Source organism: Leishmania major, chromosome 33 (assembly GCF_000002725.2).
Source record: "Leishmania major strain Friedlin complete genome, chromosome 33".
NCBI lineage: Eukaryota > Euglenozoa > Kinetoplastea > Trypanosomatida > Trypanosomatidae > Leishmania > Leishmania major.
The window spans coordinates 1,182,539-1,209,229 of NC_007285.2; the positions used below are offsets into that span (position 1 = coordinate 1,182,539).

Sequence of the window (26,691 nt, forward strand, 5' to 3'; positions counted from 1 at the left end):
CCGTACTTGTCCTCCTCTCTCTGTCGCCGCCTCTTCGAGCTCCCCCGTTCCTTCCGCCGCCGCTCCCATTCGCACAAGAGCAGCAGGCGAGGACGTGTTTTCTCCTTTTTTCTCTGTAATTGACGCGCGCGCACGCGCCGGCGTGTGCTAGGCCGAGTATGGAGCAGCAAGGTGAGGCAGTGGCACCACCGTCGCCGACACAACCTACCGATGCGCCAACGGTGAAGACCAACTTGGCTGACGCCGCAAGCGGTGCGTTGTCTAGTGCAGCTAATGCTCCTACCGCTATGAAGGACAGCAACTCGGTGCTTCAGCAAGTCGACGTCCCCGTTGTGGCCACTGGTCATTCGCAAAAAGATGGCGCCAACGCTCCCTCCGCGGCTACACGTGACAAAGTCAACGCGAGGGCGGTGAAGTGTGAAGTTGGGAGCAGCGGGGTCGACGGCGCGGCTATGACACTTGCCGTGCCGTCGACGTCGTTGGTTTTCAGCCAAGGAAGCAACAAGACAGACCATTGTATGCCGCATTTGACCGCACCGGTACACCTCAGAGACGAAGTTCAGTATAGCTCGGCGATCGCCGTCGGGTCAGAGTGCACGGCTGCGCCACATCAGCCGCGCCTGTCATCGTCGCCGCGCTACTCGCACAGCGGTCGGCAAGTGATCTCCGACGCGTGCAAGCGCTCCGAGCCGTTCCTGCGCGGCGCTGATGGCAACTACAGCACCGTGTACGCCGCAAGTGGCCTGACCGTTAACGCACAGTACCAGACGATCCCTGAGGAGCACGCCGAATACCGCCAGCGCAACAAGGTGAACCTCAACTACCGGGGACCTCTCTACGTGGTCGAGGATGTGTACGTACCGTGCAACGCCTGTGGCGGCCCTGTTGACCCTGTGCGCCGGGTACCGGTCGGCTCCCTCTTCTTCCATGAAGGATGCCTTCACTGCTACCTATGTGGACGTCGCACCGGTGTCGCAGGTCTTTATCTGCAGGTCGATCGTCAAGCTGTCTGCAGCGAGTGTGCCGGCCGCGGCTACGAGCATTGGGTGCCGCGCCAAGAGGTGGAGTCGCGCGGCATGGTGTACGGCGCTACACGAGGCGATGTTTATGCAGCGATAGACGCGCACGACCGCGGTGCTGCGACGCATCGGCAACGGCGCATTGGGAGCCTGCCCATCACAGCGGATGGCGGCTCCTCGACATTGAACAAGGCCGTCGTGCCGGGCGCGCTGCCGCCGTCTCTCTCCATCGCCAACGTGCACAACCGCCAGAACACCAGTGCCCGTTCCTTTGCACTGATGAGGCGGCAGCAGTACTACACCCAGAGCGATAACAACGTCATCATGGCGTTGCCTGCCTCGGCGGCGCGGTCGCCGTCTACGGCTGGCAGACGGAAAGGTAGCACGGCGCCCCTGCAGTATCGCCTCACAAACGCACGACACGAGTGATGGTCGCCGGTGCAGAGTCAAGGGAAACTCGATTGTGTATACTCCTCTATTCAATCCCCCTCCCCACATGCACACCTCGTTCTCTTGTGTGTGTGGCGTCGGGGTGGTGATGCTCATCTCGACGCGAGGGCGGCTCGCTGCCATCACGTATGCGTACAAGAGCCACCACCACCACCACCCCTTCCCTATCCCGCTCTCTGTGGATTGTTTCGTTATGGTTGCTCGGATTTCCCTTGGCGCGTGTGCGCGTGGGCGTTTTTTTTCGGATGGCGTTATGTATCACATGTACAGTCCAAAACTCGCTTCGTTTTCGCTTGTGGGATACAACGGGGGAGGAGAGGCGGAGAATGAGGAGGGCCCTTTCTCTTCGTCTTGTGGCTCTCTGTGCCGTTGGTGCCATGGGCGCGCCGGTGCGTGTGAGTGGAGCGGGTGGGAGACGCAGTCACAGAAAGAAAGAAGCGGTAAGGGTGTATGTATGTGTGCGCGTGTGTCTTGCATCATGCCTGCCTTCCCCGCTCATGTGACACCCGCCTTTCTGTTGTGCTTCCATTCTCATACCCACCTTCTCTCCCTCTTCACGCCCATCTACTTTCGGCTCGACGAGTGCGATAGCTCGTGACAGCTGTGCGAGTGAAGACAATGGGGGGGGCGGGGAGCTTACTGGGAAGGACTCTGCGAGGCCGCACACCGATCCCATCCCGCTCACCGTGTGCGGTTGTGCAAGTCAGCGTCTTCGCTGGTTCTCTGTTTTTCGCTTTCGTTGCCTTTTTTTCATGGCTGAAAGACACGATGTACTCTCTCTCGGTCTGTGCGCGTCGCTGTCGAAGTTTTAGAGGTGTGCGTGTGTGCCTGTCGAGGCACTTGTCTTGGCTGTCACGCTCTCCACCATGTGCGCCTACTTGCGGGCTGGCTTGCTGGTTTGCATGCTGCCTAGTGGTACAAAACACACTTTGGCATTTACTTCTTCTTTGTACCGGGATAATGGAGGTGCTACGGCTTGAATTCCGCTGCGATACCTGGGCTTGCACGTGCGGGCGTGCCTGCGAGGTAGGAAGGGAGCGAGGGGAATAGGTGTGCGAAGGTGGCCCCGCCGCACATAGTCTGTCGGCCTCCCTCTTCTCTCGATGCGCAGTGCCCTCACACATGTTGAGAGGTATCAAGAGAGACGAACCCCCTTCTCCCTGCTCTCGTCTTGCTGGCAGGTTGTTGCTCTTTCCGCTGTAATAAGCAGCGAATACGTACGCCTGGCATCTTATCCCCCTCCCCCTCTCCATTTGCCGGTAGTGTAATCTTGCGCCTTCGCACCTGTTCATTATGTCTCCGTGTTTGTCGACACACACACACACACACACACACACGTACGCATGCGCATGCGTCTTATCGCTCGCCCCTCCTTCTCTTCCCCCCTCTGTTTCCTTGTGCGTTTTTCGCTTTCGGTTTGTGCTCCGCTGTCGTCGTTGTCGTTGCTGCCGCTTCACCGTGCACGCCGGCCACTCCTCCGGCGGGTGCACCTACAGGAAAACAATAATACAAAAAGAGGCGAACAACACAAGGGGAACTTCACGCGGAGAACGAAGCGAAAGATTGCGGTGTCGATGCGGCGAAGGTCTTGCCCCTCGGTCTTGTAAGATTATCGAATGAGGGACCGTCTCTCTCCCTCTCTCCGTAGCCTCTCTCGGCGTATCTTTCTGCCGAAGCACACACCGCAGACACTCCGGCCACTTTCTATTTCGGCATTCCAAGTCTCTCTGCTCGCTCGAGTCGCGCAACAAGAAACGGCGCGCGGAAAGCACTCGCGTCGGCGCCGCTAGAGAATGTCAGCGTTCAATGCGCCCCCTCCGCCGGATGCAACAAACAGCATTCGCGGCAGTGTGAAGCAGATAAAGTTCGATCGCCAGCTGCGCCTCTGGGGCGCAGATGGGCAGGCGGCCCTCGAGGCAGCGCATGTCGTCGCGCTCGGTGTCACTGTGGCCATCTCCGAAGCTCTGAAGTCGCTCGTGCTGGCCGGCGTGCGAACTGTCACCCTCGTGGACGAGCGGGTTGTGTCTGATGAGGACGTGGCAACCAACTACTTTGTGGCGACCACGGCGATCGGCTCTCCTCTGGCGGTGACGGTGCTGCAGCACATCTGCGGGCTGGGGGAGCAGTGCAAGGCTGTGCCCGTTCAGGAGTGCCCGAGGGAATGGGTGGCCAAGTACCGGGCAACCGTAGACGCGGACTGGGCTGCTGGCTACGTAGACAGTGGCCGACGTTGGCCCGCATCGGCGGTGAGGGAGGCACCGCCGGAGGCGACCGGGACGACATCTGCTGTGCTGCGATTCCTTACCGGTTACGCGCCGCTAGCCACCTTGGACAACACTTCTTCATCATCGCATGTCTCCCCATGCGACTCCGCAAACCCGTCACCCACCGCCGAGGCGCCACTGTCTTCGCCGAGCCTCATTCTTGTCAGTGAGCGCTACGGCGATTTCTCGTCAGTGTCGCTGCTGCTGCAGACCTGCGCGGCGCGCGTGCATCCTGATGTGCCGGTGCTGTTGGTTCGCAGCAGTGGCTTACTCGGAATGGTTCAAACCTACTGCTGCGACCGCGTCATTATGCGTCCGCAGAACCCGACACAGGTACAGATGGAGGACCTGCGCATCTTTGAGCCGTTTCCGGCGCTGCAGGCGTGGTTTGACGCTCACGACCCAGACGACGTTGTACAGTTTCCCACGGACAACGCGGATGCCATGACGCTGCATAGCCACCTGCCGTACCCGTGCGTTATACATCACGCCTTTCGCAGATGGTGGGCCACGCTGCCGGAAGAGGAGAAGAGGTCGCGGCAGCGGTCGTCATCCTCCTTGATCTTTCCGCTGAGCGCAAAGGACTACCGCGCCATCGCTTCCGTCGTTGGTGGGATGATACGGCGTCAGAGCGCGCCCGAGGAGGCGTTCGTGGAGGCCATGGAGAAGTGCACGGCGAAGCTGAACCGACCGGTGGCGCAGCGGCTGCCAGAGGCGCTAGAGGAGCTTCTGCGCGATGCTCGGTGCGCGGACCCGATGCGCGCTGTAAAGGCGGTGCAGTCGCGTCTCTCGCCAGCGGCATTGATGTCGTCGTCGGCGGCGGTGCGCGAGATGGCGGCACTGCATGTTTGGGCGTCCCCCGATGTGCTTGTGTGGTTCATCCTGCGCGCAGTGCAGCTGTTTGTGACAAGAAAAGTCGGTGGCGAGCTGGAGGCGCTCAACGGGGCATCCACGAAGCCGCCAGCCGAGGAAGCTGAGTGCGTGGCCGCCAACGCGGCGCCGCTGCCGCTCGGTGCCGTGTGCGCTGCCTATCACATGCCGCACTCCGGCTACCTGCCGGACTTGATGACAACCACCATCTGGTACCGCGAGCTGCAGGAGCTGTACCAGGCAAAGCATGCGGAAGACGTGGCGTGCATTGCGGCAAAGGCGATGGAGCTGTTCGAGGCGGCTCTCCAGCAAGAAGAGAAGAAGGATTGCAAGAGAAAGGACGAAGAGGAACAACGGCAGTTCCGTGGCCCATCGAGGGCGTCGCTGGTGGCAGTGAAGGTGAAGCCGCTGCTACTCCAGCACACGGCGATAGTTGTGGAGAACATTTGGGAGATACGAGGCGTCAGCTTCTCGTCTGCCTATCGCGCCGCTGCGGAGGCGGAGTGGCGGCAACGGCTGGGCCAGCGGCTCGCGTGGCTGACACGTCACATTTCATTTGACGTGGAACGCAACGCCGACGCGCGCCGGGCGGCGTGCTTCGCGGTGGCCTATCTGTGTAAGGAGGAGCTTCAGCGTCATGGCGCACGCGCTGAGGAGCGTGACCTGAGCGGGAGTGCCATCGCGCAGGAGGCTGCCGTGCTCATGTCGCAGGCGTCCCAGGAAAAAAACGCTATTGGCGGTGACGGTGACAATGACCCAGCTCTTGAGCTCTTCGATGCGTCGCTCGCTCCGTGGTGGTCCGAAGAGGACTCGCAAAAGCTTTTTGCTCAGGCATGCGAGGAGGTTGCGCGGTGGGCCCGTGGCAAGGGCGGTGACGGTGCTTGCGTGCAGCTTCCCTCCGTAGCCGCGTCGACTGGCGCCTTGGCGGCACAGGAGGCAGTGAAGTTGCTCATGCGCATTCGCGTGCCGTGCACCAATCCGATGCTCTATGACGGCTACACAAACAAGGTGTTCATGCTGTGATTCTCGTGGGCGTCGCGTGCTTGTGTGCGTTCCTCCCCGCTCCTGCCTTCCATCCTGCTACCTCTTCCACCCCTCACCTCTGCAGGCGTGCCTTTCGAGAGCACGAGAGCGTGCGCGCACGCGCGCCACAGAGCTCAAAATGTGAAGCGTTCGAAGAGAAATCAACGAAGCGCGGACTCGCTGATGAATGCATTTCTGTGAAACAGTGACGTACCATCACGGTCGTCAAGACCTTTTCAGCCTCTCTCTCTCTCTCTCTCTCCCTGCCCCCTCACCATCTTCCTCCACGGGCTTTAATTTGTCGAGATTGGGGTGGGAGGGTGGGAGGGCACGGGTCGAAACATTTTGGTCATTAGCCAGTATACGAGGGAGGAGGTCACGCTCCTCCACGAAGCACTGGACATCACGCCGCATGTAGGAACTCAAACCGTGATCCGCCCTGTTCCACACTCACTCCCCTCTTCTCCGCTCCCTCCGACTCGTCGGCATCTTTGTGTTCCCAGTCGTCCTCCCCTCCTCTCCTTACGCTCTCGTCCCCTGTCTCGCACCCGCGGCAGCGCGCGCATGACCTCCCGCATCCCACTCCCCCTGCGGCTGGTGCAGTCTGACTTGTGGAGTGCCACGGCGAGCGGCAGGAGCAGCGCCGGTTCCCGTGTCCTGACTGCGTACAAACCGAGCGGTCTCCCGTGCTATGCCACGTCGCAGGTGAGCGCGGTCGCCTCCAGCGGTGGCGATGGGCGCCGCCTCTGCGCCATTCACACACGACACACATCCTCTGCATCTTCCTCGGCCATTGCTGTCGAGGCGGGACCACAGCCGCACCCTGAAGACCCCAGCGACTCCCTCCTTACCCGTGTCGTCGACGCCGCGCTTCCAGGGTGCGTGCCGTACGTGGCACTGCCGGTTGTGTCGTCTCTCCTGCGCCGCGGGGGTCACGACACCGTCGCAGCCGCGCAGCTGAACCAGTGGACTAGTCGCCACAAAGGCCTTGTGGTGGTGACAGGGACGCCGAGCGACGCCGTGTTCCTTCGCAACGCCGCACAGCTCGACCTTGTGCAACAGACGTACCGGGTGGTGTGTCGCCTACCACCAGGCGTTGGCGCCGCCGCGCGGCGGTATTTGCGCGCGCATCACAGCTGCCAGCAGCCGCGACAGGGTAGCGATGGGGCCTCTACGGCGAAGGGGATGCTGAACCCATACGTGCAGGCGCACATGGAGCGACGGCGTCAGCGACAGCAGCTCGCCGACCTTACAATTGGCATTCCGCTGAGCGCCGAGTTTCCTCCTGCCACAGCGAAGGCTACAGCGACTGCGGTGTCGACGCTTGCAAGTGACGCCCGGCTTCCAGCCAGCGTACGCCCGCACCCGCTCGTCGACGGAGGCTTTTTTGATGTGGCGCGTGGGCAGCTTCGCGTGCAAGGCACCGTGAGGTGCTATATACGGGCTCGGGCGCCCCTGACAGCATCCTCAGCAGCGCGCGTGCACCAGCGGTCGCGGCTGCACAGTCTTTTCTCCGCCCCGGAGGCTGTCACACCTGGCCACGGCAGCGGCGCATTCCGCCCAGACGAGGACCTGAACGAGTCTCAGCACCCCTGGATGCGGCCGGGGTGGCGCCTCGGCGTGTCCCTTGATATACCGCACATGCAGTGCGACGTAGCAGCAGCGGGCGGCGACAATGTGGATCGCCCCCGCCGCACGAGCGTTCCGGCGCCGCGGGGCAAGTCGCTGTCGATGGAATTCTGTTTACTGTCCCTTTCCCCGCGCGACGACAGCGATGTGGCGTTGTACGAGGTGCACACCCACGGCGACACCACCGCCGACGAGGTGGCCGCGGTCTTCCACGCAGAGGGCCTGCGCGTGGTGAATGACTACGTGCAAGATGTGCCGTTGGCGGTGGCAGTGGAGGAGGTGGCAGCGTGCATGCGAGCGGCTCCACCTGGCCTGCTGCACGAGCTCCCACTTGGGCTGCAGCACCGCCTTCGCTCGGCGACGGCGGAGGAGCTGGTGGCGCTGCCACTGATGCGAATGCCACTCGAGGATGCCGATCTCCTTGCTGCGCAGCACACGCTCGCACATCTGTCCTCACTCTCGCCATCGCTGCCGTTTGCTGACGATGTGGAGCGGCTGCGGCAGGTGGTGATGACGGCGGCGTCGTCCGCAAGCGGCAGTCCACGCCACCCCCTCCAGCGCCTTCTTCTCAACGCTCTATCGTCGTTGAAGCTGACAAACGAGGCGGAGCGCCGCGTGTACGAGCAGGTGCTTGCGTTGACCCTCGGCAGCGGCGTCGAGTGCGCTGGCGTTGTCTTCCCAGATCCATCGGACGCAGGCAACGTGCACGTCTTGCAGCAGCTTTGGCTCACCTATGAGCAGCAGCGACAGCGACAGCCGTCCTTGGCCGATGCGGCGCGCGCGGCGCGACAGCACCCGCTCGCCTCTTCGCTACGGTACACCACCCGCAGTGTCCTCGACGATCCTGCTGGGCTAGCCCGTGTGCCGCTTCTCCAGGATGTGGCAATGGGCTTCGCGTCAGATGGCGCTGCGGAGTCGTTGAGTGCGCGTGATTGCAACGGCAGCGTTCCTGGCGGTCGCGGCGAGTGCAGCTTCACCCAGGCGGCGGAGCTGCTCAGCGCGCTCTCTCACTCGCAGAATGTAGAGGCAGGGCACAGGTTATCTGGCGACGAGGCGTGCGAGACGGCGGCGTCGGCTCTGACGCGTCTCAATGACGCGGCACCGCGATGGATGCAGACTGAGGTTCCGTTGCCGTATGTGGCGGCCTTTCAAGAGTGGTGCGCCGCGTGCCTGGCTCCGTCGTGCTGCACAGATACAGCTGCCCCTGACGCGGGTGTGGCCGCTCTCTTGCCGTGGCCTGAGAGCCTGCTACGTCGCTGCAACGGCCCAGGCACATCAAAAGGGTGTGGATCCGACCGTGTCGCGGAAAGCCATCGCTCAAGCGATGACGGCGGCCACCCAGCAGTGCCACCGCGGGAGACGCTCCTGGAGCATGTTCGCCTTCCCGTGCGTGTGTTCCTGCGTGTGGAGGAGCTGGGAGAGCTGCGGTGCGCGTACTGTGGAGGGGTGGGGCACACGTGGCAGCACTGCGTCGCGCGCGTCGCAGAGGCTGTGGCCGTGATGGAAGATGGCGGTCTGGTGGCCAAGTCGTTGCCACTCCCCGAGAGCACCGCAAGCACTGCTGTTGGACTACCTGTTTCCCAGCCCGCGCCGGCACCTCTGGCGACCTCGTTGATGGACAGCGAAGGTATCACCTCGACCGACGACGCTGCGGCTGCACTCGCGGAGCAGGCGAACGCTCTCACGCGGCATCGTCAGTACCAGCAGCAACATGTCGGGAGAATCGGCTACGATGGTGATGCCTCTGCGTCGCCGTCAGCGTCCTCCGCACCATTCGCAGTTGTCGCCCCGCTCATTGCTGTGCCCAATGTCGCTGCAACCCACCGCTTCAAGGCTGGCCACGCGCTGCGCAGCGAGTCTCGCAAGCCTGCCGTGCACCGTCGTGTCATGCGGTGTGTGTACTGCGGTGGCCGTCATCACGTGACGGCGTGTCCGGCGCTGCGGGCGCAGGACAGCGAGTCCGAGGCGCGCCGCGCCGACGCTGCAGCGGTCGCTTCGCCAGACTCGACCTCTTCGACGTCGTCTCCGCATCACAGCGGGCCACCACTCTTCTGCATCAAGTGTGGACAAACCGGCCACCTCTACACGCGCTGCCGTGAGGTGCCGGTAGGCCTTCACCACGCGACGCACTGCCCCATCTGCCTCCAGCTGCGCACCAGCGGGTCGCACGATCCGGCGCATTGTCCTCGGGGGGTGCCCGTGCCAGACGGCTACCGACTCAACGGGATACCAGTAGCGGAGGAGGGCAGCACTCAGCGTAAAGCATCCAACTGGCAGTCATCGAGCCAGCCACAGGCGCATTCAGAGGACGGCTATCGTCCAGCGACGGCTGACCGACAGTCGTGGCGGGGCAGTACACATGTTGGCGGGGTGCCTCGCCGTGGCCGACGCCGCGCCTCTGTGTTAATAGCGGACAGCTTTGTAGACAGCAAGTGAGACGCCTGCACGCATGCTGTGTGTCTGTGTAGGTGTGTTTTTGTGTGCGCGTGTGCGTGCTGCATGAAGCGCCCGCTTATGTTTTGTTCACAGGTCGAATGCGAAAGTGCTACTGCCTGCAGCTGTAGCTAGCCAGTGGCGTCAACGTTTAGAGTGCAGAGGGGGGTTTGCTGCAGAGATACTCGCGTCTCGCATACTCTGCCACCTGCAACTCACACTCATGCTCTCAGTTGGCAGCGGTACTTTTATGGGCTGTTATTGCTGGTGTGGGGGATGCAGCAGCCACCCTCTCCACCCTCACCCACCCACACCTCTCGACCCACCACCATCGACATCGTCTTCTCTGCGTGTAGGTGTTTGAGACATGGGAGCTGGAGGGCGGTAGTAATGTGTGTGTGTGTGTGTGGGGGGGGGGTTGCCGATGTCAGCACATCGTTGGCGGTGAGGGGTGACGACAAGCGGTAGCGGCACCCTGCCGTCCTGCTTTGCTGGCAGGGGTAGCGACATGTCTGCGTCACAACTGGCCACACTTCGCCTTCTCCTGCCTCTTTTTCATTCTCTTGTTCTCTGTTCACGTGTCGCGTCGACGAAGCGAAGAAAAAAAAACAAGCGGTGTGATTCGCAGAGGCCTTCACGGAATGCACCCACGTTCGCACACCCAAGCACACACATTCCGGCATTCTTATCTTCCGTGCCACCACCGCCATACCCCTTTGCCTCTGCTACACCGTCCCCCCCCCCCCCTATATATATATATATATGCGTAGCGGTTTGGGGGCGACGTGCCACGCGCAGGGAGTGAAGCCATGTTGAGAGAGTGGACAAGCAAGATCAAAAGCTTTGCCGAGGGCATCGCGTCGCCCGACTACGACGACGAGGGGCACTCTGGCAGCGGCGAATGTGAAGATGACGAGGTGGACGGTAGAGTAGAACACAGCCACTACCGGCCCCATGATGAGCGAGGCCATGCGCGCCACAGAGGCAGCGTGGGCGTGACACGTGCGACAGCACATGGCCAGCACAACAGTGGAGCCGTCTATGGTGACGCTGGTAGTGCCGCCGTGTTGGAAGACCCGACGCGGCGCTTGGCCTTGCAGTACAATGATCTGACGGGAGATCGGCATGCAGGCGCCTGCGCCAGTGTCGACGCTGCCGCATATGCACGGGCGTCCTCGGTTTCGGCAGTAGCGGCGCCGTCATTTCTCTCACTATCGCCAAGCCCACCTTCCACAGCAGCTTCGGAAAAAAATCTTCCCGGCAACGTAGGGCCGCTGATGGCGTCTCCACAAGCGGTGGCCGCCACACAGTGCAATGGAGCCGAGCAGACGCCGGCTGAAAGTCCAGGCGATGACACTGTCGCTGCACACTCCTTCTCGTCCTCCCCTGGTGGCGCTCAGACAGCATCAGCGAGCGCAGCAGAGCGCCGTGGTCCGCCGCAGGCAAGAATGACTTCCAGTCCTCAGCCGGACACATCGCAGCCTTTACCAGCACAACTCTCAGCGCCGCTCTCATCGCCTTCTGCGGCACCCATCTCATGTATTTCGCCAGCGAAATCTGCAGGGGCGGTGCTTCCTGCACCTGTGGCCACTGCAGCCCCGCCGACGCCGCCAACGCAACAACCGCATTTACCAGAGCAAGCGCATATGCTCGGTCAGCGCGTTGCTCTTCTCGAGGCAGAGAAGGCTCACCTACGAAGCGATATATGCAAGTATCAGGACGAAGTACGCGCCAGACACGAGCAAGCTGTGCAGTACTACGAAGTGAAGCTCAGGGAGGCTGCAGGGACGGCAGCGGACACCGCCAGCGCGCGGGAGGCGAACGCGCAGCAGCAACCTGACGCACTGCGCGCTGCTCTCCAGGTAGCTGCGGACCAGCTGGAGGGGGAGAAGGCGCTCAAAACAGCACTCGAGGGGCGTGTCGGCGAGCTGCAGCAGGAGGCTGATGAGCTCCGCGCGAGTCTCGCCGCAGCGCAGAAGGAAGTAGCGACCACGACAGCAACTGCGACTGCAGCATCAGCACCTTCCGGGACACCCGACGCGACCTCCGTACCTGCAGAGGAAGATTGGTGTCGGGACCATTCGGAAGAGCTGAACAGCCTCAAAAACGCAGTGGATGTGAAGACCACGCAGCTAGCGGCACAGGCGGCTCAACTGCAGTCCTCAGAGGCACTTCGCCGTTCCCTGGAAGCTAAGTTGCAGGCGGCGCAGAGGGAGGCGATGGCGGACGTCACGGACGATCATGGCAAGCGTGCGGATGCCGCGCGCGACGAGCAGCACTCTCATGCGCAACTTCAAAACGAGGTGAACCGGCTGAAATGTGAGCTGGAGGCGGAGCGTCGTCGCTCTGCTACGACACAGGCGCTATTCGAGGATGCCCAGCGGAAGAACGAAGACCTCGCCGCGCAGCTCGCACATGAGCAAGCCATTTCGAAAAGCGTTGCTGCTACTCTAGAGCAGACGCGGAAGTCGGCCTCTGCTTCCGCTGCCACTGCCGCTGCCACTGCCGCTGCATCGGCAGCTCACGGCGAAGAGCGCCAGCGACTCGCCGAAAAGCTCGACCACGTGGAGGCAGAGCGCGGTGTGCTGCAGCAAGAGGTGAGGCAGCTCACGGAGGCGGCGGGTCAGCTACAACGCACGCTCGACACCCGAGAGCACGAGTACGCGGTGGCGCAGGCAGAGTGGGCCGAAGCCCAGAAGGCTTTGCTGGAGAAGCGAAGCGCTTTCGAGGCTCAGATGGCGAAAGACCGGGACGCTTACCAAGAAGAGCTGCGCCGATTACAGGCGCAGCTGGAAGGGGAGCAGAAGCGTGGCAAGGCGCTGGAGGCTGATAAGCAGGCCGCAGAGCGCGCTTGCACGGCGGCCGAGGCGCACGCGGTATCAGCGGAGCAGCGCTGCGGTGTCATGCAAGAGGAACTCGCAGCTCTCCAGCAGCAACTAAAGCGCCTCAAAGAGGCTGAGCAGAATCGCCAGCAGCAGGAGCGGCAGCGCATGACCGAGTCGGAGGCAAAGGAAAGCGGTGTCAGCATGTCTGCGGCGGTCCTCACGCAAGTAAAGAAAGAGTTGGAGGGAAAGGTGCAGGCGCTGGAGGTGATGATGGAGCAGCTGCAGCGCATGACAGTTGACACGCTGGTGCGCTTGGGCGTGGATGTGGAGCGCGTGGTAGAGGGAAGCCGGAGGCACGGCGGTGGCGCAGAGCGGGAACCTTCGGGCGGCGACGACGGCGAAGAGGACGACAAGGAAGGCGAGAGGGGTTGGGCAGCGGCGGGTACGGAAGTGCCGCTCCTGCAACTCTTTTCATTACTGATGACGGAGTCTCTGCAGCAGCACAGTATCGTGCTGCGGGCAGAGCGGGTTCAGCAGGAGTGGGAGCAGACCTATGAACAGGCCCGTCGAGTCAATGACTCGCTCAACCAGCAGATGGCTGATGCGTGGGGCGTCATCGGGAAGCTCCGCGAGGAGTTGTCGCTGAAGGACGAGGCGGCGCGTCAGATGAAGTCACACGTGGACAGTGGCGACGCTCGACTCGTGGAGGTGCAAGAACAGCTGACCGGCGTCATGCATGAGTTGCAGACGCTGCGCGAGGAGCGTGCGGGGTGGGCCGTGCGGCTGCAGCAGGCTGAGACTGACGCAGAGAGCCAGGCGAACACTGTGTCCTCCTTGCAAGAGGAGCTGAACACGCTACAGGACATGCTGCAGGCAAAGGAGGAGGAGCTGCAGACATCCTTACAAGGCAACGAAAACCTGCAGCTCGTCCTGGATCGAATCCAGGAAAATAAGCGACATGAGGTGGAGGCCTTGACTTTGGAGTCTCAGCTCGAGGCAGAGGAGCTCAAGAAGCAGCTGGCAGAGGCGCGGCGAATCAGAGAACAGCACGAGAGCGAGGTGGCATGTGTGCGCGAAGGCTTTGAGCGGCAGATCGCATCGAAAGACGCGGAAGTGACAACAATGCACCGCAAGCTCGCGGAGATGCGCAAGGCGCTAGAGAAAACAACGCGGCGGCACATGGACGGTTCGGAGACAAGCATTGACAAGCGCGTCGTGTCACAGCTTCTCGCCAAGTACATGCACGCCTTCGTTGCGCAGCGGAAGGAGGCAGAGGACATGCTGAAGGTGCTCAGCGGTCTCCTCGACTGGGATGAGGCAACGCAGGAATACGTGGGACTGTTGCCTGGGCCAAACAACCCGCAACCGCCAGACGGATCTGCCGCACAGCGAGGCGGTGCTCGCCGGGGCCTGTTCAAATGGCTTCGTAGCGGGGGAGAGGAGGCGAACAAGGCAGGACTGGCGTCCAAGTGGGTCGAGTTTCTGCTAAAGGAAAGCGAGGGCAGCGGAGGCGATGGCCGTGCAAACCGCAGCGACGTTGGCGCCACGGCGTCCGTTCCTGCTTCGTCTACCTCGACCCCCCTCCCGGGCTCGCAACCCGTCCCCTCACTAAGCTTCCCATCACCTTCTCCGGCGGCGGAGACGGCAACCCCGGAGACTGCTGCAAGCCGCCAATCGACATGAGCGGATCCCCGCGGCTGCCTTCTCCCACGTTCGTCACCGTCATGGTGGTGGTCGTCGGGGGGGGGGCGTTTGTGCGAACGTCTACGAGCGCCTCTCGCCGAGTGCCGGCGTACGTATCGCCCCGTCAGGCTCGCTTCGCCTTGGCGCTAAACGCGCGGGATCACATTTCTGTTCTAGGCACGTGAAGTCGTTTTCGCGAAGTACGCGCGCGCGAGCGTCTGGCACGCGCACGCACGCCGACTTTTTTTTTGCTGTGCTCTTCCTCGGATGCCACCTCACTTGTTGTATCCTTTCCGCTTTTTCATTCCCGCACGGCGTCGGGGGGAGGGGGATGGAGGGACAACCCCCCCCCCCCTCCCCCTCCTGTGCGCGGTACTGCACGGTCCAATGCACTCCCACCCTCTTATGAGCGTAGGCCATGCAGACAGCCCCCCACACTCGCATACACACTTCCGGTGACGACACGGTCAAGTACCGACGACGTGGGAAGGCCAGAGTGATGTATCGTTACGGGTGTGCCGGCCGCCAGGTCCAAGATTGGCGTTGCGCTGGAGCGACCTGCAGCAGCGAACACACCTGTGCCGTCCGTGCGTTGGGCAAGCTGTCAGCCTGAACTCGACTTCATCAAACTCGCCCCTTGCACTGCCTACAGAGTGGAGGAACCTGTGTGCCACCCCGAGGGGATGCACCGGATGGCGGCCTGCATAGTGGGCGCGACTGTGAGGCGACCCGCGAGGCGGGTGGGTGCGCAGGGTGTGTGGCACGGGCCGTAATCAGATGGCCGAGCCGGCGCATTTGCGGTAGCGCGCGTGCCTACGGCATCCTTCGCACCACGCGGGTGGTGCCTCTGCGGCAGTTCCCGGGTGGTGGTGTTGGTGGTGGGTCAAGTGGCATTCGGCTCATGCTTTGGAAACGAAAAAAACCGTATGGCAGCCAACAGCGAAGAAAGAGCTCCTCTTCTTGGGTCGGCCTCATCAACTTGTTTCTTTGCTTATTCGCTTGCAAGTCCTCGCTGTGGTGTTGCTCTGGCTCTGCTCATTGTGTCTGTGAATGTATGTGTGGTTTGTATGCATCTCAGTGCATGTGTTCGGTTGTCTACGTGTGTGTGTGTGTGCGGTTGAGGGTGCATCTTTTTCTCTGTTTCCGCACTCCCGTATCAGCAAGTACACAACGGAGGAAGCCGCAAAGGCGAACGATGACCAAGAGTCAATCTGCACAACCAGTGCACTATTCGCCTCTCTTCACACGCGCATGGGTGAACTAAGCGCATGTGCGCGTGTGTGTCAGCGTGCATTGATCACAAGACCCCCCCCGCCTCGGTGCATGTGAGACTAGAGGATGTCCGTGCCCAAGGGGAAGTATTGCCGCTGGTCTAGACGTCCCGGTTCTCTGTCGGCTTATGTCCCTCTCTCTCTATCCATTCTTTTGTCCGGATTCTTTACGATGCCCACCAATATCGGCACAAACTCTCACCAAACTCCATATATATGCACCTCCGCATCTGTATATGCTTGTTGCTTCTGCAGTGACGGCAGTGTGTACTCCACCACGGCGAAGCAGCGCAAAAGCCAAGAAAAAAAAAACGGAGCCGGCGTTGGAGACGTAGACGCTCTCACGTACGGGTGCGCAGCATCAGCGACAAGGAAAGGCAACGCAAGCCCCTCTCGGTTGCGCGCGGTTCAGCGCTTGACGCCGGCAATCTCAGACGTACACACACATACACACATATACACATACACGGTGCTTGCAACGAAGGGAGGGGTGTAGATCATTGGTGCCATAGTTTCTTGTAAAGACGCTCTGCGCGGCACCCGTGCGCGACCACGGCGCGGGTTTGTGCGCGCGTGCTCTGCGGGCGTCCCGCGACTTCATCACCTCGCGTTTGTCTTCTCAGCGGCGAAGTGGAAAGGGGGCGGGCGGGTGATCGTCCATCCTTCTCGTCTTCCTTCACGTTCTACGCCGAGGTTGTTGCTCTTTTTCTTTTTTTTTTCGTGTAATCGACCTTAGAACGCAAATGTCCACCTATGAGTGGGTGATCGAGCAGGAGAGCCCTGACGGTGTGACTACACGTGTCGTGTTCGACTTCGCCGATGGCAATACGGACAGCCACGGAAATGGTGGCCGTGCGAACATATCTTCGTCGTCCTACCTCCTGCAGCACCGCCGCGATCGACGTGGGCGAGGCTTGAGCGGCGGCACACCGTCGGCCGCTGGCTTCTTTGCTTTCAAGGAAGTTGCTTGCTCTGAGGAAGGCAGCAGTCGGCGCAGCAGTAAGCACAGTAACGGCAGCCGCTCGCGCCGTCGACGTCAGCACCACCGCGGCACCTTTGGCAAAGGCGGCAGAGAAAGCGGCATCAGCACGATGGCAGGGCCGGCCGGCTCCGCATACACATCGATGTCTCTGCGGCAGCGCTACCAGCGCATGCTGTTTGGCGGTGGTCGTGGTGGGAGGGCGTCGACTGTCGCTGGTGTCTCGCGGACCCCAACAGTCACGCCTGACGCCTCCGCCTCCGTGCTCGCTTCAGGGCTTGCGCTGTCTTATCGGAACGACCCAAGCGCCGGCCTCAATAGTGATACCCACTCTCTCAGCTCCAGCCTATTTCGCGGTACCACCGCTGGTGGCCAGCCACCCAGCACCCTATTTATGTCTGCCTACGGTGCGGAAATGGTAGAGGAGGACGCGAGTCAAGGCTGCAGCGGCTGCCTGAGCCGGCGGAACCGCTGCAGCACAAGGAGAGGTAACAGCAGTCACGACGGCGGTGTGTCGAGCGTGGCGCGCGCTAGCGCTGCCTGTGACCGGAATGCTGCAGCACCACAGCACGCGGCTGGCGGCATGCGCACCGCCGGTGACACCCCTCAGCACTTCTCGGTGCTGACTGCAGCCGCCACGACGGCAGCTGCCACACCGCCTTCGTCTGGTCACCACCGCCGTGTTGTGGCACGCGAGGAAAGCGACGATGACGACATCATGAGCGACACTGGCAAAGTCAACGGGGACGGCTCGTACTCCGTGCTGCGCGACGTGTGGGCGACGCGGGCCACGTGTCCTCGCACCATCGCGACAGCTCGCGCGGCCGACTTCCCTGCATTTCCGCCACTGCACTCCATCAGCGTGGAAAAGGAAGAGGAGCCAACGGATACGGTGACTGAGTGCTGTGGCCACCCCGCCGGTGGCATCGACGCCCGCGATGTGCTCAGTGGCATTGCAGATGCCAAGGCCACACGGCGGGTGCCGGTTTCCCTCGCAGCGAGCGAGGAGAACATCCGTCTACAGGCCAAAGTAGATGCAGCGGAGGACCACCGGCGGTACAACAAGATGCTGCTCAAGAAAGAGCGTCAGCGGCGACGCGATCAAGGGTGGCAGTCAACGGGGTCAAGTGGGAACTGTACGGTCAGCTTCTGTAGGACGCACGGCTCGTACGCCGGCGAGAGCAGCCGAGGTCTCCGTGATGGCGCGTCTGCCGGTACCAGTCGGCGCGGTTGTCGAGAGCGCGCCGTGTGCGAGCGAGGCAGATTGGACGCCTACCAGCCTAGAAGTAGCAGCAGCACGGACAGCGATGAAGATGACGCGGACGACGAGAGCTGCGACACCTCGTCTCTCTCGTCATTGGAGTGTCTGAGCACCTCCTCGAGGGATGACTTCGACGTGCGCGAGCTGCGGGCGGACTCGGTCTTCGCAGCCACCGTGCAGTCTCTGGCGAGTCGAGCAGAGCGGGAGCGCAAGAAGATGGAGGCACGGGAAGAGCAGATGCTCTGGAGTGAGGCTGCGCAAAACAAGGCGACATCAATGACGCAGCGGTCGCCGCTGCACTCACCAGCGACCCTCCGTGGCCTGATGTCTTCAGCAGACGGCGCTGCCACCACGACGCCGGCGTTGCCGCCATCACTAGCCACCGTGCCGCGTCGTGCAGAGGCCGCGTCTACCGGTCTGTTAATCAGAAATGGTGTCGGGAGCGGTAACGCTGGTCGCAGCGGCGCTGTCTCGTCGTTCTTTATTTCACCAATTCACCAGTCTGTGGCAGCAGAGTCGGCGGCCTGGACGGCGGGCACGGGGTTCGAATTTCTGGGGCAAGGTGGCCTTGGTGGCAACGACACCGCGTCATCGTCCTTGTTGCCCACTTCACGACCGGCGCCGTGGCAGCGCCGTGGCAGCGCCTTCACACCTGCACGGGCCACCATGAGTCGACGTCGCGAGCGGTCAGAAGACAACGAAGAGGGTTACGCAGAGGAGCTAAAGGAGTCATGCGACGCCGGTGCATCATCCTCCACGACGCACGCGATGGCTGCTGATGCGCAGACCAGCACCCACCGTGCTCGCAAGAAGCGTAAGCGAGGCGATCGTGCTCGGCAGTCCGTCGTTGGCGAGTGTGGCGGCAGCCGCGCGTTGCGCCCCGTCGCGGCCCCGTCGAACGGCCCTCCGCTGGAGATCTTGCCGTGCAGCAAGATGGATATGCGGGAAGACCTCCTGGAGTCGTTTCTGATGGAGGCGGTGCTAGACGAGGATGACTTTGCGCTTTACTAATGCGGCGCTCGCGGGGTTGGAGGGTGGGATAGAGGGAGCCAAGCGGCGCGGCGGTGACGGCGGCATTGCCGCAGAGCGTTTCGTCTTGGACCTCCTCTGCACCCAAGTGTGTGAGTGAGTGTGTGTGTGTGTGTGCGGGCGTGCTTCTCCTTCAGTGATGCGTCGCACGTTTCCTGGTTGCATGTTTTTCCGCGTGTGTACAACGGACTCGATTTAGAGTAAGTCACGAGATGCTGAACAAGAACGAAACCACCAGCAAAGGCAATGACGTGCAGCGATGAAAAAGACAGTGCTTGTGCTACGTCGGTGTACGCATCTATTTATGTGTGTATTTGTGTGTGTGTGTGTGTGTGTGCACGGGAGAGCAAGGGAGGGGAGGTGCTTGGACGGCCGCGAGAAAAGAGGCGGACTCGCTCCCCTGCCTTCCTTTGCCCTTTCCTTACCTCTTCTCGTCCTCTGCGCGGAGCGCAGGGAGGAGGCGGGAGGACGTACGACGATGGAGTCGATGAGGAGGACTTCCGCCACCCGCGCTCCTTTCCGCCCTTACACACACACACACACAACTCCCTCTTTCTCACTACTCGATAATGTCGCGCACGGTGCACCGTCACTGTCCTCTGCTTGTTTGCTATCTGGCAATGACGCGCATAAATGCATGCATGCCCATGAAACACACACTGTGGCTTGATTATCAGCTCTGCAAGGAAGTGTTCATTGCAGCTCGTGCATGTTTACATCCAATGAATCGAAGACATACCCCCCCGCCCCCAACAAAAGCAGAAAAATAGAAGAAGATGAGCTCCGCTAATGCCACATCTTCCACAGAACCCGGGAATGGTGACAAACTGCAACAACCGCAGCGGCAGCCGCTGAATGTTGGTGCTGGCCAGTCACCACACATCACAAAGGAGAACATCGAGTCGTTTAACTACTTCCAGCTATTCGGTCTAGCTACTCCAACCGCTTCCTCGGCGGCTGCCGCCTGTGGTGGCAGTGGTGGTGGTAGTGATGCCGCCATCCCGGACATCGATGTGGCGGCGGTGCGCCGTGTGTACCGCCGTCTGAGCCTGCGCTTTCACCCGGACAAGGACGACTCTGACGAGGCGCGCCACGCCTTTGAGGTGGTACACACGGCACTCGAGACGATCATCGACCCAACGAAGCTTGCTGCCTATATCAGAACTCTCGTTGAGGAAGGCGGTGGTGCTGACGGCAGTGGCTTCCCCGGTGAGGAGGTGCGCCAGCGTCAACGAGCGCATCAGGCTCATGTCGAGGCCCAGTGGGCAGCCGATATGCTTGTGCAACGGGCACAGGAACGTCTGGCAAAGGAGGCGGCGGCGCGGCAGGCTGCCCAGGAGCGGGAGGAGGCAGCGCAAAGACTTCTGTCTGAGCTGACGAGCTCGCTGAACACACCGTTTCAGTTGATGGAGGCGGAGTTGGTGCGCGACTGGGACGTGGATGAGGAAATGGTGGCAGTGAAAACCAAGGAGGTGATGAAGGTGCTGCGCCACCTGGAGTCCGCCGACGGTGCGTGGGCATCTCACCTAATGCACGAAGGAGCGTCGCGCAAGCGATACCGCGAGGACACTTCACGGTGATATATCCGTTGCAGCATTGCGCTGCCGCTCTACATCCCTCTTCTGTTTTCATATTCCTCCGAGCACTTGACCGTGAACGCAGCACGCACGCATCTGTGTGCCGTGAACGCCTGCTAAGCATGAGATCGTCATCGTCTCTCTCTCTCTCTCTGTGGTTTTGTGGGCGAGTATGGCGGCGCATCCGCTTAAACAAGCTTCTATCTTGTGCTGCTACTCACCCTCCCACCCCCACAGACACATACACCTCCTCTTGTGAAGGCGTGGGTTGTGACGAGTCTCCGCTAGCCCGCCGGAGCGCGCCGGTACTTCACCATTGGCAGTGTAGTGCATGCCGCACTATCCTTCGTTTGGGCTTTATTTTTTGTGTGTCTCTCCCTTCCTCTCCTTTTCTCTTGACATCCCCGAGCAGCGCAGTCCCAACTGTCTATTCAGCCATACACACACGCACACGTGATCAAGGGAGCGCAGTCGCAGCGCGCGCACTCGCGTCCAACGAAGCGGGAGGGAAGAAACGAAGGCGACATCATTCAGCGGCCACCGCACCGCGAGTGCGTCCTGCTTGTGAGCTGAGCTGCGTTGAACCTGACCACGGGACGCGCAGGAGGTGCACATCATCTGCGTGTGACGGCAGCCCTGCTCGAACGCGCCTGCACCGAGAAGCCTCCTTCATCACCCGCCGCTGCACGTCACCGCCTGCTTTTTGCACCCTCTGCTGGCAGGCCGCGCCTTCTGATCCACGCACGATCACACTCATACACACATAGATTGCAGCAGCAACCCTTCCTTCCACCCGGCGGCACCACCCGCGCATCTTCGCAAGCAGAACAGCAGCGGCGTTTCACCATGCTCACCAACCGCACGCTGACGGAGGAGCAGACGATTATTCGGCGGCACTTCACCGACTTCTTCGAGAGTGAGCGCTATGAAGAAAAGTACCATGCACGCATTCAGGCAATGATCGTTGCTGGCAAGGCGCGTCTGCTGCTAGACATTGGCGACTTCCTCGACTATGTCCCCATCAGCGTCGGCGGAGATGGTGGCGACGGCGTCGGCACTGGTGGGGCTGGCAGCGAGCTGGGACCGTCGCTGGGGGCCAGCATTATCCGCCAACCAGGGAAGTACATTCCTCTTTTGGAGTTAGCGCTTCACGATGTCGTACTTCGGCAGCAGCCCGAGTACCTGAAAGTCGACTACCGCTCTCGCGTCGTGCACGCCGGCTTCGAGGGCCCCGTTGGTCGTGTTCTGTCGCCACGCGAGCTCTACGCGCGTCACCTGAACACTATGGTCGCGCTAGAGGGCATCGTGACGCGGCAGTCAACGAACCGGCCGCGCGTTCTCGAGACGGTGCACTACTGCGTCGAGACGAACAAGTTCACAAAGAAGGAGTTCCGCGATCAGCTGACGCCGATGATCGACAGCTCGCATCTGCCCACGGTGAACGTGATGCCCAAGACGGACATCGAGGGCCACGCCCTGCGCACAGAGCTTGGCTTGTGCATCTTCATGGACTCGCAATGTGCGGTGCTTCAGGAGGCACCGGAGCGCGCACCGACCGGGCAGCTGCCCCGCAACGTCGAAGTGCGCTTCGATGACGACCTCGTCGACGCTGTAAAGCCGGGCGATCGCGTACTGCTTGTCGGTGTGTACATGCCATACACGACATCGGACAGCAAGAGCTTCCAGTCCATCGTTCTGGTGAACCACGTCGTGCTGACTCAAGCCTTCACCTTCCTCTCCCGCCCCATCGCATCCGTGGAGGATCGACTGACTCGCTTTGCGCAAAAGTGTGTCGAGCAGCTGGGCCCCGGTGGCGTACTGGAGACACTCTCCAAGGCGGTCGCGCCTACCATCTACGGCATGACGGCGGCGAAGCAGGCGATCTTACTGCTGATGGTTGGCGGTGTGGAGCGCAAGTCGCACAACTCGCACGTGCGTGGCGACATCAACGTCCTCCTCGTTGGTGAGCCGTCGACAGCCAAGTCGCAGCTGCTACGCTTTGTCCTCGGCATCGCACCGCTCGCCCTGAGTACGACCGGCAAGGGCTCCTCCGGTGTCGGGCTGACGGCGGCCGTGGCGACGGACAGCTACACGGGCGAGCGGTCGCTCAGCGCTGGGGCGATGGTGCTGGCGGACCGCGGCATCCTCTGCATCGACGAGTTCGATAAAATGGGCTCGCAAGACCGGGTAGCGATGCATGAAGCGATGGAGCAGCAGACGGTCACGATCGCCAAGGCTGGCATTCACGCATCGCTGAACGCCCGGTGCAGCGTGTTGGCGGCGGCGAACCCGATTTACGGCTTCTACAGCGTGCAGCACCGCTTGGCATTCAACGTCGGCCTGCCCGAGTCTCTGCTCTCCCGTTTCGACTTGACCTTCATCATTTTAGATCAGCATTCGTCGGACTACAACCGTCGTATCGGCTACCACATCCTGCGCAACCACATGACCGCGGAGGCCGTCCGGTACGACGACGTCGAGTCACGGACGGTGGTCGACAGCGTCGAGGCTGGCAGCGGACGTGAAAGCAGCGGAGCCGAGCTGGACGGCCGTGATGGGCGTCGGGGCGGTCGGGCCGTAGACGGCGAGGATGGTGGCAGTGGTGAAAGCCGTCTAGACTTGCGCATGACGACAAACAGCACCGGTGAGTCGATTGTCAGCATTGACTTTTTGCGAGCCTTTCTGCAGATGGCAAAGCGCGGCTCGCCGCTGCTGACCGACGTGTCGCGCGATCTCGTGTGCCAGCACTACGTGCAGCTGCGCGCGGAACAGCAGGACGGCGGGCGCGACGGTTTTTTCATCACCCCGCGTACGCTTGACGCGATTGTTCGTCTGTCCACTGCGCACGCCAAGCTTCGCCTCTCGCCGACGGTGGAGGAGTCGGACGTGACGGCAGCGATGGCTCTCCTGCGGGCCTCCGTGAACGCCGCGACGACAGCGACGCAGCAGCGCAAGGACGACAATCAACATTCGCTCTCGGAGGCGGCTGCCGGTGTTGCTGGAGCGGCACTGGTGCCTGGGCAGAAGCGTCCAAACGCCGCCATGGAGGTGGTGGGGGCACAAAACGGCGCGAGCAAGGCAGGCGCCCACCTCAGCAGCAGCACCGAGGAGTACGCTGTCGACAGCGCGTCAGGCAGGAGTTCGCGTCAGCGACTGTGCACCGAGGGCGCCTTCGTCGGCGACAGCGGTCGGGGTAGCGGCGAAGCGGCCGCAGCTGTCTCAGATGCGGCACCAGCAGTCACTGCTGGCATCTTCAGTGGCGCCGCAGCTGCTGCAGTCGACATCAATCTCAGTCGGCGCGTGATCGAGGCGCTGAAGCAACTGCAGCGCGAGCAGCGAGACGGCGTGTCGCTGGATGAGCTGCATGAGCGCCTAGGCGGGCAGACGATCTCGGCAGAGTCGCTGAAGCTCTCCGTGATGCAGCTGCAAGGGGACGCCTTCATCTTTGAGAGTACCGAAGACGGCGGCAGCAACACGATCCAGTTCATTTAAGCAGTGCGGTTGGGCGGGGTGGGGCAGGGCAGGGGGTGATGAAAGACGCGCCTCCTCACGTTCATCACTGCCTTCACCTTTTCTCTTTCCTGGTGGTGCGATCGCGTGCCTTGTCAGCACGCGTGCGCTCTGCCTCTCTCTCTCTCTCTCTTCATCTCTCCTGTACATTGATAATGATATGAACGATGGGTGAGTTCAGATTTTGAGTGGCTGCGCGGCCTCCCTTGTTCTCCCCCACACAGGAACACACAGATATAAATCTATTTAGATCTATTTCTTTCCCCGGTTGGCACCCTTAGACACGCCACTCCCGCCTGGTGCTGTTGCTGCGCACGTTGTTGTTGACATTCGATTCCCTGTGCATGTATCCCGCGGCAATGCTGATATGTGCGTCTCACACGTTGTCTCTTCTTTTTTTTTTCACGCGTGTGTGCGTGTGTGTGTCGAGGTGGCGGAAGGGCTTGGCGTGGGGGAGGGGTAGCCCTCTGCCCAGTGAGACGTGGGCCGTGGCACCAGCTCCTTTGTCGTCGCTGCTTCTGCATCCACGAACTGCCAGGACTGTAAAAAGAGCTCGCATCACTGCTGTCCCCAAGTCGGCCTTGGCCCGCGCCCCTTCCCCTGCCCTCGCAGCGTCGCACTCGACGACGAGAGAGTGAGAGAGGTAGGAGGGCGTTGTTGTCCCAATGCGTGTCGGTGCATCAGTGTGAGTGTGTACTTGTTTTTTGTTCTCCTTTTTCTTCGACAACATCTCTCGCTATGCAGGAAGTTGTGACTCTGACGGAAACGAATGGGCCACGCAGGTACGACGAGCAGACCGGCGACACACGGAGTGGTCGAGATTAGAAATGGGTGCGTCAGCGAGGCCGGGCGTACACCGTCATTAGATGCGGTCCCTCACGCTCTCCCCCAAACCACCCGAAAGAGCAGCGAAGCGAGAGGCAGGAGCGAGGGGGGAGAGGGAACTCTCCTTTTTTCGACTCTCTCCCGCCTCTCTATGGCTTGCCTTGCCGACTCTGTCCATTGTGGCGCTAGCATAGGCTGTGCTATACTCCGTCAGCACAGTTGTGCGCATGCATGTGTGTGCGCGACTGCACACCCTTGCGGGTGTTTGCGTGCTCCATGCCTGCGGCACGGGCGGGTGCACTGGAAACGCCCTGCAGACTCTCCATGTATGCTCGCTCTGGCTGACAACTGCTTCTTTCGCTTCTTCTCCACAATTTTTTTTTTTGCGGCCCTCTTTCTGCCCCCCTCTCCCCCTCTCTTTCTCCTTTTTCATTCTCTGCCGCCGCGCCTGAAGGCGTGTTGGTGCACACTTGTGCGGTGAGGGTAGAAGTGACGATCAACTAGCGCCATGCTCCGTGGTGGACTTCAGACATCACCGCGGCTGATGGCTCGTGGCATCGCGGGCCCACAAGTTCTCGGTGCTGAGGTGCCATCCTTTCGCAGCTTCCCGTACCGGGCCCAGGACACGCTGTACTTGTACCGGCACTTTCTTCAGCTTATTTACCACCACTACGGGCCGGAGGAGCGCAAGGACTTGCTGTTTCGACTGCGCAATGAGTTCTCCAGCAAGCGGCACCTGCGAGGCCCTCGTGCCGTCTCGGCGGCGCTGAAGCGTGGGGAGGGGATGCTTGCACTGCAGCGCCAACTCCTTCAATCGCGCGAGGTGCGCCGGGGAACGTCACGCGATGGTGGAGCGCAGAGTGTCGACGCGCTGTGGGATCAGTTCCAGATGGTTTCCGGGAATGTGCTACCTGGACTCCGCAACTATGAAAACTCGCTCTCCGTCTCGAGCGGGAGCTACGTTACACAAGCGAGCACGAACAACGTGTACTCGCGGCGCCGATGATGATGGCGGGGAGGCATTCATAGTTTGAGAAAAACGCACGAATCCGACATGCGCACGCACACCGTCGAAGAGTTCGTGCTTCTGAAGGTTCAGGTGGAGAGGAGCAGGGGAGGCGGGGCGAGGGGGGCCGCGTTCGGGCTGCCGAGAAGTGCCGCGCATGGTCGACTAAGGTGCGCGGAGAAAGAGCAGCGGTGATGAAGTATGCGGCGGGCAGCTGCCACTCGCACAGGCCTTCCCCCGCCTTCTTCGTCCCCTTGCTGCCTTGACCTTCCCTTCTAGATACCCGGTTAACAGATTACGTGTGTGCTTGTTATGCCGGCGTAACTTCCCTTCTTTCGCGCTCGCACAACCCTTACCGGTACAGCAAGCCTTTTTGATGCTCCCTCCTCTGAGCCATCCCCACCCCCACCCACCTGCCAAATCACCTCTCCCTCCCTCCATCCCTCCCTTCCGTGTGCTGCATATGAACGGAACAAGGTGCTGCAAAGACAGGTTGCCACTGTGCCAGAGTTAAATTGAGTAAACCAAACGAACAGCTCTCGCGTCAGCGACCGCCTCCTCTGTTTTCCCATCGGACGCACACACATGCATGCATGCATCCGTCTTCTGCTGACTCGATGAAACTTATCTCGCTTGCTTGCGTGTGCGCGTGTGAGTCTGTTCCCGTCCCTTGTAAATGGTGATGGGGGAGTGGCTGATGGGCAAAAGCAGCTACGCCGGCACCAACCCCTCTGCCATGTCGGCGGATGCGTGCCCCTGCTCCACAACGCCCACTCCCTCCTCCCGTGCGCCCTGGATCTTCGCCGTGCACGGCGAGACACCCTACCGCGTCTTACCTCTGTGTTGCTCTCTTCCTCTGTCATCCTCGCCTCCCTTCCTCCCTCGCTTGCTGGACTTCCGGCGCACCCGCGCCGTACGCGCTTTCAAATCGAGACGTGCACACACGTAGCCATCTTATCTGTGCCTCTACCGCATACGGTCCTTCAGCGACACCTGCACGCCGACAAAGCATGGGCTTTGGCGCTCTTCCGGCCCGC

The 26,691-nt window shown here is 61.5% G+C and overlaps 8 protein-coding genes across 8 annotated transcripts; all 8 read left to right on the forward strand.

Annotated features, from left to right (window-relative positions):
• Window positions 1–287: 287 nt before the first annotated feature.
• LMJF_33_2640 (conserved hypothetical protein) lies at window positions 288–1,448 on the forward strand (the record flags this gene model as incomplete). The annotated part of the gene is made up of 1 exon (XM_001685974.1): window positions 288–1,448. One exon carries the CDS (start codon window positions 288–290, stop codon window positions 1,446–1,448), a length of 1,161 nt encoding a protein of 386 aa, XP_001686026.1.
• A 1,814-nt stretch (window positions 1,449–3,262) lies between these two features.
• LMJF_33_2650 (conserved hypothetical protein) lies at window positions 3,263–5,626 on the forward strand (the record flags this gene model as incomplete). Its single annotated transcript, XM_001685975.1, has 1 exon — window positions 3,263–5,626. The coding sequence occupies one exon, from the start codon at window positions 3,263–3,265 to the stop codon at window positions 5,624–5,626; it is 2,364 nt and encodes a 787-aa protein (XP_001686027.1).
• Window positions 5,627–6,190: 564 nt separating this feature from the next.
• On the forward strand, window positions 6,191–9,691 carry LMJF_33_2660 (conserved hypothetical protein; the record flags this gene model as incomplete). The annotated part of the gene is made up of 1 exon (XM_001685976.1): window positions 6,191–9,691. The coding sequence occupies one exon, from the start codon at window positions 6,191–6,193 to the stop codon at window positions 9,689–9,691; it is 3,501 nt and encodes a 1,166-aa protein (XP_001686028.1).
• An 806-nt stretch (window positions 9,692–10,497) lies between these two features.
• Window positions 10,498–14,196, forward strand: LMJF_33_2670 (conserved hypothetical protein; the record flags this gene model as incomplete). Its single annotated transcript, XM_001685977.1, has 1 exon — window positions 10,498–14,196. The coding sequence occupies one exon, from the start codon at window positions 10,498–10,500 to the stop codon at window positions 14,194–14,196; it is 3,699 nt and encodes a 1,232-aa protein (XP_001686029.1).
• Window positions 14,197–16,210: 2,014 nt separating this feature from the next.
• LMJF_33_2680 (conserved hypothetical protein) lies at window positions 16,211–18,718 on the forward strand (the record flags this gene model as incomplete). The annotated part of the gene is made up of 1 exon (XM_001685978.1): window positions 16,211–18,718. The coding sequence occupies one exon, from the start codon at window positions 16,211–16,213 to the stop codon at window positions 18,716–18,718; it is 2,508 nt and encodes an 835-aa protein (XP_001686030.1).
• A 794-nt stretch (window positions 18,719–19,512) lies between these two features.
• LMJF_33_2690 (DNAJ family-like protein) lies at window positions 19,513–20,316 on the forward strand (the record flags this gene model as incomplete). Its single annotated transcript, XM_001685979.1, has 1 exon — window positions 19,513–20,316. One exon carries the CDS (start codon window positions 19,513–19,515, stop codon window positions 20,314–20,316), a length of 804 nt encoding a protein of 267 aa, XP_001686031.1.
• Window positions 20,317–21,159: 843 nt separating this feature from the next.
• Window positions 21,160–23,805, forward strand: LMJF_33_2700 (putative minichromosome maintenance (MCM) complex subunit; the record flags this gene model as incomplete). The annotated part of the gene is made up of 1 exon (XM_001685980.1): window positions 21,160–23,805. The coding sequence occupies one exon, from the start codon at window positions 21,160–21,162 to the stop codon at window positions 23,803–23,805; it is 2,646 nt and encodes an 881-aa protein (XP_001686032.1).
• A 1,351-nt stretch (window positions 23,806–25,156) lies between these two features.
• LMJF_33_2710 (conserved hypothetical protein) lies at window positions 25,157–25,654 on the forward strand (the record flags this gene model as incomplete). The annotated part of the gene is made up of 1 exon (XM_001685981.1): window positions 25,157–25,654. The coding sequence occupies one exon, from the start codon at window positions 25,157–25,159 to the stop codon at window positions 25,652–25,654; it is 498 nt and encodes a 165-aa protein (XP_001686033.1).
• Window positions 25,655–26,691: the final 1,037 nt, after the last annotated feature.